Genomic DNA, 11,518 nt, shown 5'->3' with positions numbered 1-11,518 from the left:
CCATCGGCTTGCTAGGTGCTTGTGGTACTTTTTTTTCTGGTTGAGGTTTAAGGTGCGGGGGAGCTCTGAAGCTACAGCTTCCAGACCACGCATTCCGTCGCTGTTCGTTGCTGCACCTGCAACGGCACCTGCACCTGCACTTGCACTTGATCACTCGACTTGTCCCATACTGCCTCTGCCGCCGACACTTCCTCCATCCTTACAAACCCGTCGATATTAATCACCTCAATCCTCCTCCTCCCTCACCTTCACCATCAGGCGACTGCTTCTTGTGTCACTCGTCTTCCTCCTTCTCCTCCTCCCCCGCCGTAATGGCGCCCATCGGAGCAAGCGTCTTCGCGACGGTAAGACCTGCCCTCAAGAGCGTTTCTGCACAATTTCCCCGCATCACAATTTCCATGGTCAACTGACCGTGTCACAGCTGCTCATGAACGATGCCTACCTCCCAGGTACGTCCAATATACTTCCAGGAGACTTCCAGGTACATGAGAGGGTACTGACCATGTCCCAGGTGCTATGGTCTTGGGTCACTCCCTCAAAGACCGAGGTGCAAAAGCTCCCTTGGTGGCCTTCATCGTGGTCGACAAGCTATCTGCCGACACAATAAAAGAACTCAGAACAGTCTATGACGATGTCATACCTATTCAACAGATCATCAATAATCAGCCTGCAAACCTCTATCTCATGGGTCGACCTGACCTGGTTTCCACATTCACAAAGATCGAACTTTGGAGGCAAACGCAGTTCAAGAGGATAGTCTACTTGGATGCAGATATGGTCGCTCTTAGAGCTCCTAATGAATTGCTCAACCTAGACACAGAGTTCGCCGCAGTCCCGGATATCGGCTGGCCAGACTGTTTCAACAGCGGTCTACTCGTCCTCAACCCCAATATGGGAGACTACTATTCCCTCTATGCTCTGGCGCAGAGGGGAATCAGCTTTGATGGAGCTGACCAAGGCTTGTTGAACATGCATTTTCGCGAGTGGGAAAGGCTAAGTTTCATCTACAACTGCACCCCCAGCGGTAACTACCAATACGTCCCAGCCTACCGACACTTCCAGAGCAGTATTGCTGTGGTTCACTTTATTGGAAAAGACAAGCCTTGGACACTCGGTCGCGAGAACAAGTACAATACAGGTGTCTATGGTGAGCTGCTAGGCCGGTGGTGGTCTGTCTATGACAAGCACTATCGCTCAAAGGTACGTCCACTATATCAGAGAAATGCCTGATTCGTGCACCTAACACCACGCTAGGAGGTGTCATACTACAACCCTCAAACCTATGAGTCTCGGACAAAGGTGCAGGATTTTGTGAGAGGCGAAGAACCTTTGTATGTCTCGAGTCTCCCGTCACAACCTGCTCCACCAGATCAGAGGGTGCCTTCCCCACCCCAGCAGGGTCAAATCCCCCTCCCACCGGAGATTGTCATTACAGATCCTTCTCAAGGCCATCTCCAACCAGCCCAGACCGTAGAGCTGCCTTTGGGCGATGCTCCGACTCCAGTTGTGCGACAAGACTTTACACCAGTCCCAACAGTTCAACAGAGGCGATTCAGTGCTCCACATGTCGATTGGGAACCAGCCCGGTTAGTATCCTCAAATCCGGATGCAAAATGGATAAATGTTGATGATCAATAGTGCACCTCCTCCGACAGACTCTAAACCCGAGGCTGCAAATTTTCCAACAACAATCTATGACTTCAACAGCAATACCGATCTCTTCCAACCTCCCGCTAGTTATCCTGAAGCCCCGAAGGATATGTGGTACGAAGTGCCCAAACAGGAGCCTCAACCTCAGAAGTTGAAGCAAATTTTCCCATGGGAGTCAAGAGCTCCTAAACCTACCCGTGTTTTCCCTCAATCGAAGGCTCCGAGCCCCCCTCCTACGATCGAACCCGAACCCGAACCCCAAGCCCCGACAGCCACTGAAGAAGAGGTGGACACGACAGGCCCTCCATCGACCACGACCGCTTCAGACATAACGGAAGCTAGTACTCCAACCCCGATTGCACCTCCCATCGATCCATGGGCAGCCTTCGAGTCCAGAACAAATGCTTGGGACGATATGCCCGAAATCGAAAGATACGTCCAAGCATTTAGTCAAGCTCGTAAAGGGAAGTTACAAGTGCTACATCATACCCCTTCTCCTCGCAATGCCCCGGGCGTACCCTCCGTAGATAACGAGCAACGACGACCAAGCATGAAATTGACTGATTTTCCTACCGAGATCGAGCGACCGAGCTTACCTGTAACTCCAGCACCGATCCGAAGACCAAGCTTTTGGGGAGAAGAGAGAGACCAACTTGGGAACTTACCACCCGCTCAAGGTGTGCCAAAACAAGAAGATTGGGTGCGTCGCTTCTCCTCCTACTCCCAGCCTGTGTTTCCTGATTTACCACCCCCGTTGCACAATCTTTTGCATGGCATTTTCTATTGGAGATGCCAATATTGTGGTAAACAGAACCCGGTCTCCAAACTTGAAGAATTACAAAGACGGCAAAGTGAAGTCTTAATATCACCTACGGAAACATTGAAATTGGAGGACGGTCAAGAATTGCCGCAAAGAAAAATGCCTGAAAGTCAGAGTAAAGAAGCTGTGATCCAGGCGGCCGACCTTGCCACATCACCCACCAAATCGCCAAAGGTGCCCAAGCCGATATTGAAGGAACCAAGATTTGAGCTAGGAAAAGAGGAGGGCGAACCGGACTATCCAGAGATATCACCGGATGATCTTAAACAGGAAAGTGTTAAAGGGGCACCTGAGGTCGCAGCGGTTGGGTCATAAAAGATAATGAAGCCGTGATGTGTGATGTTGGGTGGTTTCTCTGTTGGTAGGACACATGGCTGATGGATCTGGGTCCAAGCAACAGCAGTCGCAGGGCTCCTGGTGTTTTCAAGTGACCATCCCAGGGCCTGCGAATTCATTGCCAGACATGATGGGTGCGGAAGTCGTGAAATCCAAGAATCTTTGATTTATGAGCCTATGCATTTTGGTTATTTATGACGTTGTCCAGTACATGCATCTCTGCGGCGCATTGAGAGTGCGAAGAAAGTGTTAATATTTGCATTGCATTTTGAGAGCTGTTTGCTTATTTGCATTGTTGAGGCATTTGACAGGAGTTACTTGAATTGAGGGACAGCCGCGGTCTTATCAGTACGCCTTGCTTGATCTAAGTTCTATTGTCTATCGATGGATATATTAGTATCGTGTATCAGTGTGAGTGAGCCACCAGCTGCTCAAGAATCGAAATATCAGTGTCTATCATGGGGAACTTAGCAGAACCTTGGTGGAGTCTCGAGTAGTGAAATCAATCCCCCAAGTATTCATACCAAAGTACCAAAAGCACATTGAAATCGAGCCATCATATATATCCGCTCAATGTCCACGTCCTCCCCCGTTGTTTTCTGAAACTGTATAACTGCTCGTTCCTTCACTCTGCAACGGCGCTCCCCCCGGGCTGTCTGTGACATCGAACCGTACGTACGGTCCGCAGCACGTGTTTGACCTCTCTGGTCACCTAAATCAAGACCCACCGAAGCCAAACTGCTCCTCGAAAAACTCAACGTCACGCCCATACAGCGCGACGTGCCGACCGACTTCGCGCCTGAGATCACGCACCAACGCCGGCGGCCCACATGAGAGAACCGTTAGTTTGCCGTTGCCGTCGTGAGAGCGTGGCATGTGGCGTTCGCCGCGTTCGACTGTTCGCGAGGCAGTGGGATCAGGACCGGGCGACGAAGACGAGGAGAGGACAGGGCCGACGATAGACGAGATGGTGGGACGGGAGCCCTCTTGGGGGGAGAAATGCAGCGTGACGCCGGGCTTGTTGAACAAGGGGCGAGAGAAGGTCTCGTGGCGGCGCGCCTCGTCGTCTCTGCTGCGGGTGCGTCTCGTCACGTAGATGTCGATGTCGACGGGGTCAACGAGAGTCTCTAGGATCGGGTGCGCCCATTGTGTGTCGTCGAGGCTGCGCACCAGCCAGATGAACTTCACGCCGCCGGTCCCCTTTCCCGTCCCCGCGCGCAGTAGAGCCTGGTAGATGGGTAGTGTGTATGTGGCGCCGACGCCGCCCGCGACAAGGACGATCTGGTGGTTACTTGTACTTGTGTCTTCAGACCCAGACGTGGAAAGCAGCCGCTGGAGGTACTGCCCCGACTCGCCGTATGGGCCTTCGATGGAGATCTCGTGCCCGCCGCTCCGCTTATCCGTCGCCAGGGCGGCGAGGAAGCCTGTCTGTGGACCCTTGAGATTTCTCACCACGAGCGTGATGTTCCCGGTGGATTTCTCGCTGTTGGGAGAATGGCTGGCGTCGACGATTGAGAATGGGTTCTTTGGTCCAAAGGTCTTGTGCTGGATGTACACGTGCTGACCGGGTGTCGCGCGGAGGAGAGGGCTAGCTTTGTCGTCGATGGCGACGCTAACCTCGATCAGATCGGTCCCTTGAACCTGTCGACATGTCACGCGTGCCTTGGTGCTCGCTCTGCCTCGCATCGCCCCGCCCACGACCCAGATGACGCCCGCCTGCAGCATGTATTTCTGCGTGTACGAGACATGGAAGAACAACAGTGGGACGACAAAGGCACTCAGCGCGACGTGACTCCTGTAGAACAGCTTATAGTACACGCGCTTCCGAATTGGCGGCACGGCGAGGAGCCCGAGGATGTTGAAGGCCCAGAAAGCAGCCAGTCCGAGTCTCACGTCACGGTGCTGGATGCGCTTGCTCAGCACGTCCAAGATGATGAAGAACCGCATGTACATGACGGCGTGGGCGGCGAGGAGGCCGTGGATGATTCGGCCCAGGAGGCGGTGGTACGCGTTCAGCTTCTCGTGCGTCAGCCCCGTCGCGAATGTGATGGGGGAGTACGCCGTCTTCACGCTCAGGAGATATTGGATCGGGAGTTGCGAGATGGCGACGTGCCCGAATGCTTTCGTCAGGTGCATGTAGTCTTCTCCCGTGTTGCGGAAGACGAGATATAGAAGCCATAGGACGTAGACCACGCCTGTGAGTTGGACCTTGAGAGGTCCGAATTCGGGGATGTAGGTCGTGTTGAGAGTCCAGGAGACCCGTCGCTTGAGGGTTTGGAGTGGTGTGAGTGCTTGCATAGCTGGAGGGTTCTGGGCATTTTCCGAGCTGATGACTTTCTGGTAGGCATAGACGGCCAGTAGAATGATGATGGGTGTTAGCCAGGCGTAGAAGCCCGTTTGGTCTAATTGCTTCCTCCGTTGTTCGATTTGTGCTGTTGTAAGTGATAGAAACAGATACGCCATCTTTGCTGAGTCAAAAGGCGTGCTTGACTTCCCTTTAAGCAGCCAACTCAGAGAATGGCACCGAGGCTCCCAGGCTCCCAAATTCGCGTTTTCCTTGGACTACTCTATTGAGTCGATCAGCATGCTTGAAAGGGGCACCGAAGACCACAAAGTGAAATGCTCAACCCCCAAGAAGATTCATATGCAGTGCTGGTAGTCGGTGATGTTCAAGTCTGTGAGACGGAATATCGAAAAGGAGACGTTGCAAAAGCTGTTGGTGTGGTTGGCTGGTTGGGTGTCGGCCCCCAAAAGTCTTCTAAAACAGACGCCATCCCCGTTATTTCCGGTGCATTATTAATAGAGAGCAATCTGTAATGCGACACCATGCCAGATTTGCCAATTGCAAAGTTTCAGGTCCGATTGCCTTGTTCAATTATTTCTCGATGGCATCCTGACGTCCTTGTATAGAACCCATTTGATGTACTACTAACAATTACTTGGAAATCGGTGATACGTAGTTATTTTCTTGGAAGGTGCTGAAGACACAGACAGCCCAGTCAACATGATGGACGGGGTGACCATGGAGAGTGGAACTGCTGCAAGGCTGCGAGCCCCTTGCATCTCCCGGCCTTGGAGACTGTCAGCCGGTGAGGCTATCTACGATGTCAACCTTGTAACTTACCACAAAATCAATTATTTTCACCAAATGATGCTGTGCATTAGAAATCCTACTTCCGTTTTCATCTTTCAACGCCATCAACCTTCACTACGTACGGAGCTCGCCACGCCGGTAAAAGCATGTGCAAACAGTAACAACAATCACCTCCAGCCTTGATTGCTGGTGGTGAAATGGAGACTCATCTGTGACAAATCCTTGATACGTATTGTGGCCATGTGGCTCTCTGGTTGACAAACCTGGTATTCGTTCTCCATATTCTCCAGTGACACTTCCCACCAAGTGACTCCCTGGCGTTGGCCCATAAGTGCGCGACAGATCCGAGCAATCGTGTATAAACAGCTGTCTCTCCCAGGCTTGGTTCCACTTCACCGCTTTTCGACTCACATCTCGTCCTTCAAAGTCTCAACCACAAAGAACCAAGGAAAGAACACGCACTCACCTCGGTATTCAGTGTCATTATTCAAACTATCCATGACCCATATATGACCTTATTTCGCCTACATCTTTACTGCTGTGACTGTGTCATTCCTTGCGACCAAGAAATCTCCCGAGGCCTCAATGCTCCTAATCTTGATAGTGTTGCTGTTGGCCTCAATATCAGCTCTACCATGGAAAGCCGAATGGGAAGCCCACCATGATTATTCTCAACACATTGGCGTTGATGAACTCCCTCCTACTGGGAAAACCCGGCTTCCTATTCGATCTAAGCCATCTGGATCCGAGTCTCTCGAAAACGGGGATATGAACTGTAACTTGGTCCAAGTCAATGAAGCAAGCGGCGGTAACATAGTGCATATGCGAGCTGGTGATAGCACGCAGACAATCACACTGACAATCGCCACAGCGACTGCAAATCCGTACCTATCGACAGATTTGGATTTGGCCGAACTGGAATATACTCGGAATGAGGACCAACTTATCGATATTATCCAGCTACCACGTGGAAGGAAGGGTAACGACGAGGACAAGGCGGAAATGCCAAGCCACAACGTGAGATCTGCTCTTCTTCGTCGTGCAAACAATGTCGTTGGAAGGCAGTATGGTATTTCTGACGGAGTTATCTGGTTCTTCCTTGCCTCTTTTGGAGTGTTCATGACTGGCATAGTTTGGAACGTCTATGTCCATATCGGAATGGAGCGGGAGGAGTGGGTTGGTGCAGGAAGGGACCCATGCCAGATCAAGAACTCGGGAGGGAAAGAGTGATCATTGATGGCGCTATCAATGATGCACAATCGGCGATGGCGCCCCCGGTCCAATCTCCTGTCTAAACTTCACGTGAGCTTCAAATGAAACGTATTGCTGGTAGGTTTGAAACTGTTTGCCCGACTTTTACCAATTCTCAGAATGACATGTTCATGGTTGAATGACAGCAATGGTGGCTTTAACGGACCAGGAGAGGAAGGTCCGTACGTCTGTCTGCTGTGTTGAGTCATTGAGAAGTTGGCTAAGTGTGAGCATGTTAGGGAAGGAGCTTGCAGTGTGAACTACGCGTGCCTGCCGCAAAGGGTCGACGTACAGTTTCGTTCTGGCAAGGACACAACGGAAGGCACAACCTGCCTTCGCATTGTAAGACGTGAACTTGAACCAACACATCCTCCCACCTGTAGGCAACTCATATCACACTCTAGCGGAGTTGTCAGTCTGACAAAACAGACACATCCCTTGGTCAAGCAATACGTCCACAAGCACAGTGAAAATCAGTCCCGCAATTCAAAGGCAAGGAGAACAAGCTGCAAAATTCAATCTCATGTTCCCATCAGCTTGTTGAGCAGATTCCAACAGAGTAACAGCAAGCGGCAAGAAAACATGCAGCTTCTACCTGTGGCTCTTCTAGAGACCGACTCAACAATTAAGCACACGATGATGACCAGATGGGATTTATCAACCTCCACCATCAATGGTCTCTATCATCTCAAGATTCTCCTCGCTACCGGAAGCTTCATCGTCTCGGCCATTGCATTGTTGGTCCTCGGCAGATACTTGATCAACAAAAGAAGCGAGAGAAGAGAGTTGAGGGAGGAGCAAAGGGAAGGAAGAGAGCGAGCTAGAGCTCATGAAATGCAGTCAGTGGCTTGAGCACGGTGTTCATTCTCGACCGGAAGACATAGGGGACCATTTGCAAAGCGGCCATGAGATATACGATGACAGACCAAGACACAGGTGCGGGAGCTGGAGCTGGAACATGGTGGTGGGACAGGACTAATGAAGAACTGATCGACCGTTTCGGAGTAAGGAGAGGAGATATTTCGCTGGGACCGAGGGGCCGACGGGCTCTTTGATGCCCAAGCCTAAGAGAGTCCGAGGGGCCCCCCTGACTTTCCCAGCTCTCGGTAAGCACGAACAACGCCAGATGTAAATGGCGGCCACCCATCAAGTCCAACGCGGCTTTGTTCATCAGTGCTTCTTCAAGGCCAGAATTCGATTATCATTCCTCAAATCCTATCATGTGGTTGCCCGCTTTGCTGGCTTGTCACCCATGGACCTCTTTTGTATGCATCTAATCCTAGAGAATTTTTATCCGTGTCCCAATACGAATACAAAGATGCACATCTTCCAACTGGCATTCTAGACACCTGCCATACTAGTTGAAGAGGGTGAAGATCTCACTGGTCCTGCATCATGTCGCGTGTCTCGTCCCTCCTGCCACTGTCACTGCTGTGCTCCTCTGCTCTGAATCTGCCCCTCCAGTGACCGACCCATCCAACACCTTGACCTAACCTCTTCAAGTTTCATACCGAAGACTAAACAAACTAAACCCTCTCTCAAGCCAAGGCACTGAGTGATTATTGCAAACAATCTCTTGAGCCATCTCATCCACGTCTCCATTTCATGTGCTACCACGGTCGGGGTGTCGTTGTCCAACTCAATCATCTTTGCACAACCCCACAAACCATCACTTCTACCGCTCTTCAGGTAAATCAACAAAATGGCTAAAGGGCCCTTCAGAAGTCTAGCAGAACGAGTGGCCTTCTACTGGTTTGCATTCTTCAATTTCTTCTTGTTCTTGTTCCTCTTCCTCAAGAATGGAGCCTATACCAAAGGAGAGTCGAGGCAGGACGAGGCGCAGTACGCAATTGGTTCGTCATCACCCCTCCATGGAAATGTTTCCCGATACTCGACTAATACTGGCATCTTCACCCTACAGAGAAAGACCGCTTCTGGAACCTTTCCAAACCACCTCTGCCCGGCTTCAAACATTATTTCCACACCCTACGCAGTCACCTCAAACTTCACTACATAAGCAACCGCGATGGACCTGCCCGCGGAAATCTGGTGGTCTTCTTTCATGGCTTCCCTGACAGTTCAATGATGTGGAGACATCTTTTTCAAGAGAAGGAATTGCCCTTGCAGGATGCCTCCATTGTTGCTGTTGACTTACCCGGCATGGGAGGCAGCGATAGCTTTCCAAAATACGATACCGAAGTCCTGGAGGCTCTCACTGAGTTTGTGATTGCCATGAGAGACAAATACATACCTCTGGATGAGACCGAGACTACAAACACTATCATTGTAGGTCACGACTGGGGATGTGTTCTCGGCTTTCGTCTTGCTTCTGAAGCACCCGCCCTCGCGGATCGATTTATCTTGACCAATGCCCCGCATGTGAGTGCCACTGCGTAGTAACAATGCGAGACCAGTCCCATACTGATACTCCATTCACAGGTTGAACTTGCCTTTGCGAATAGGGATAGAGTCCTGCAATCGTCTTCCAAGATATTCAAGCAATTTCGCCAGTCACCTGTGCAAAATTGGGCGTGTCTCTCCAAATCGATCAAGACTCTGAATCCTTTAATCCAACAGACATTGAGGATGGGTTATATCTTCATGTTCAATCTCCCAGCAATCTTTGTCGGTCACATGGGAACCGCTGCAAAATGCGCTTTTATTCGAGGCGCCAACAACCTTGGATATAGCCGCAAGTCAGGAGAATACCGGGCTCAAGAATGCAAGGCTTCCTCATTTGGCCCTGGTCCGGAAGAGTGTACTACATCCATTAATTCTTCCTCGAAACCTGAAGACATGTATGGATCAACTGTCCTTGATCGAGCCAAGTCTCATGGGACCGCATTCTACCAAATGACAGGTCTCTACAGAGACGGGGCGGGCACCCTGCCATGGACCAAGTCATTGGAAACTATCGCTGATCTCTATGCGTTGGAAACTTCGGCATCGGAGTCTCCTAGTCCTAGCCGTCGACGATCATCAATCTCAAATGGTGCCCTGTTCACGGATCCACGCAAAGGTTGTCTCAAGGCACCAACATATGTTCTGTGGGGAGAAAAGGACACCGCTTGTGGCAAGCCCATTTGTCTAGACGGACTTGGTGATTATCTTGCCAAGGACAGCGAGATCATCCTTCTTCCTCGAGCTGGACATTGGACCCCAGTTCAACAAGAATCCAGGGCAGTATTGGCAAAAATGATCAACTTGTGTGCTGGCAAGAATGCGAAGCCAGTCCCCAAAATGGCCGACAAGATCAAGGAGGTGTATGAAGGTGCTGTTCTCTTGGCACAGAAGTGAATCAGCGATATCCACGATCACGCGTTTTATTACCTTGGGTGGAGACGCATGACGCATCGTAAAAGCCTCCTTTGATCACTCACTGGTTGGCCAGGAACTGGCGTCGGTGTGTGCATGGAAGATGGTGAGGAGAGGAACGATGGGCCTCTGTGACCTGTCCGAATGACCGACTTATATGAAATACCCCATGAAGTTGAAATTAGCACTAGTCAAGTCACAGCATGGCTTCTATGATAACGACCAAAAGTAGGATGTATTGCCTTTAGCTCAAAATACATGCATTCAGCCAGACTACTCTTCATAGCAACTCCTTAAATCGACTCTTCCGTCCTTGCTGCCGTTCACCAGACCTACTACCCCTTGATGTCAGCATACTCAATCTCGAGTTCAATCTCGACCACGGCCACCGCCAATAATCCCTCCAGCCCCGTGTGCCACCAGCACCGTTACAATCATGTGTAGGATCCTCCACGTCAGTGATCCTCCGTCTCCATCTCCGTCTGCTGCGATACAGAGTGAAAACCCCCCAGCACCACAGCTCAACGCCCAGCACGCTTAGGAGCACACCCAGCACGATCAACGGTAGCTCGCGCCGCCATGTCGTGCATGTCGGTATTGATTCTGCTGCTGTTGTTGCTGCTGTGATACATGTGTTGTTTGCGTTGGCGCTTGTGGCTGTGGCTGTGGCTGTGGTTGTCGTCGTTGCCGTGGCACTGGCGCTGGCACTGGCATTGGCATTGGAAGGCGCGGGCGTGATGCTGTACGGGTAGAACTCGAGGTTGAGATCTGTGGCGGTCGTAGGTTTAGGGTGGACTAGGAGGAGAAGGAGGGACAGGATTGTCCAACTCCACCATGACCACGGCTTCCGCCACCACAGGAGGACATGCTTGTTGGTGGTGGTGGTGGTGCGACGGAGATGACATTCTTGTTGAGGTTGGGTCTGGGTAGCAAGTGGGGTGCGGGCATGCCCTGACATGGTTGTTGTTTGGTCCTGTTCTTGATGTTGATGTTGATGTTGATGTTGATGTTGATGTTGATGTTGATGTTGATGTTGATGTTGATGTTGATGT

At 51.1% G+C, this 11,518-nt stretch overlaps 3 protein-coding genes across 3 annotated transcripts; 2 read left to right on the top strand and 1 right to left on the bottom strand.

Moving 5' to 3' along the window:
- Positions 1-311: 311 nt before the first annotated feature.
- On the top strand, positions 312-2,785 carry LTR84_008357 (uncharacterized protein; the record flags this gene model as incomplete). Its single annotated transcript, XM_064851903.1, has 5 exons — positions 312-344; positions 422-449; positions 512-1,200; positions 1,255-1,586; positions 1,639-2,785. 5 exons carry the CDS (start codon positions 312-314, stop codon positions 2,783-2,785), a joined length of 2,229 nt encoding a protein of 742 aa, XP_064701808.1.
- Positions 2,786-3,523: 738 nt separating this feature from the next.
- On the bottom strand, positions 3,524-5,269 carry LTR84_008356 (uncharacterized protein; the record flags this gene model as incomplete). The annotated part of the gene is made up of 1 exon (XM_064851902.1): positions 3,524-5,269. The coding sequence occupies one exon, from the start codon at positions 5,267-5,269 to the stop codon at positions 3,524-3,526; it is 1,746 nt and encodes a 581-aa protein (XP_064701807.1).
- A 3,584-nt stretch (positions 5,270-8,853) lies between these two features.
- On the top strand, positions 8,854-10,448 carry LTR84_008355 (uncharacterized protein; the record flags this gene model as incomplete). Its single annotated transcript, XM_064851901.1, has 3 exons — positions 8,854-9,004; positions 9,073-9,530; positions 9,591-10,448. The coding sequence occupies 3 exons, from the start codon at positions 8,854-8,856 to the stop codon at positions 10,446-10,448; spliced, it is 1,467 nt and encodes a 488-aa protein (XP_064701806.1).
- Between the last annotated feature and the right edge of the window lie 1,070 nt (positions 10,449-11,518).

The sequence above is a fragment of the Exophiala bonariae genome (assembly GCF_035927105.1).
Source record: "Exophiala bonariae strain CCFEE 5792 chromosome Unknown scaffold_31, whole genome shotgun sequence".
NCBI lineage: Eukaryota > Fungi > Ascomycota > Eurotiomycetes > Chaetothyriales > Herpotrichiellaceae > Exophiala > Exophiala bonariae.
The sequence above is the reverse complement of the archived record's forward strand: the minus strand, read 5'-3'. Positions and strand labels throughout refer to the sequence as shown.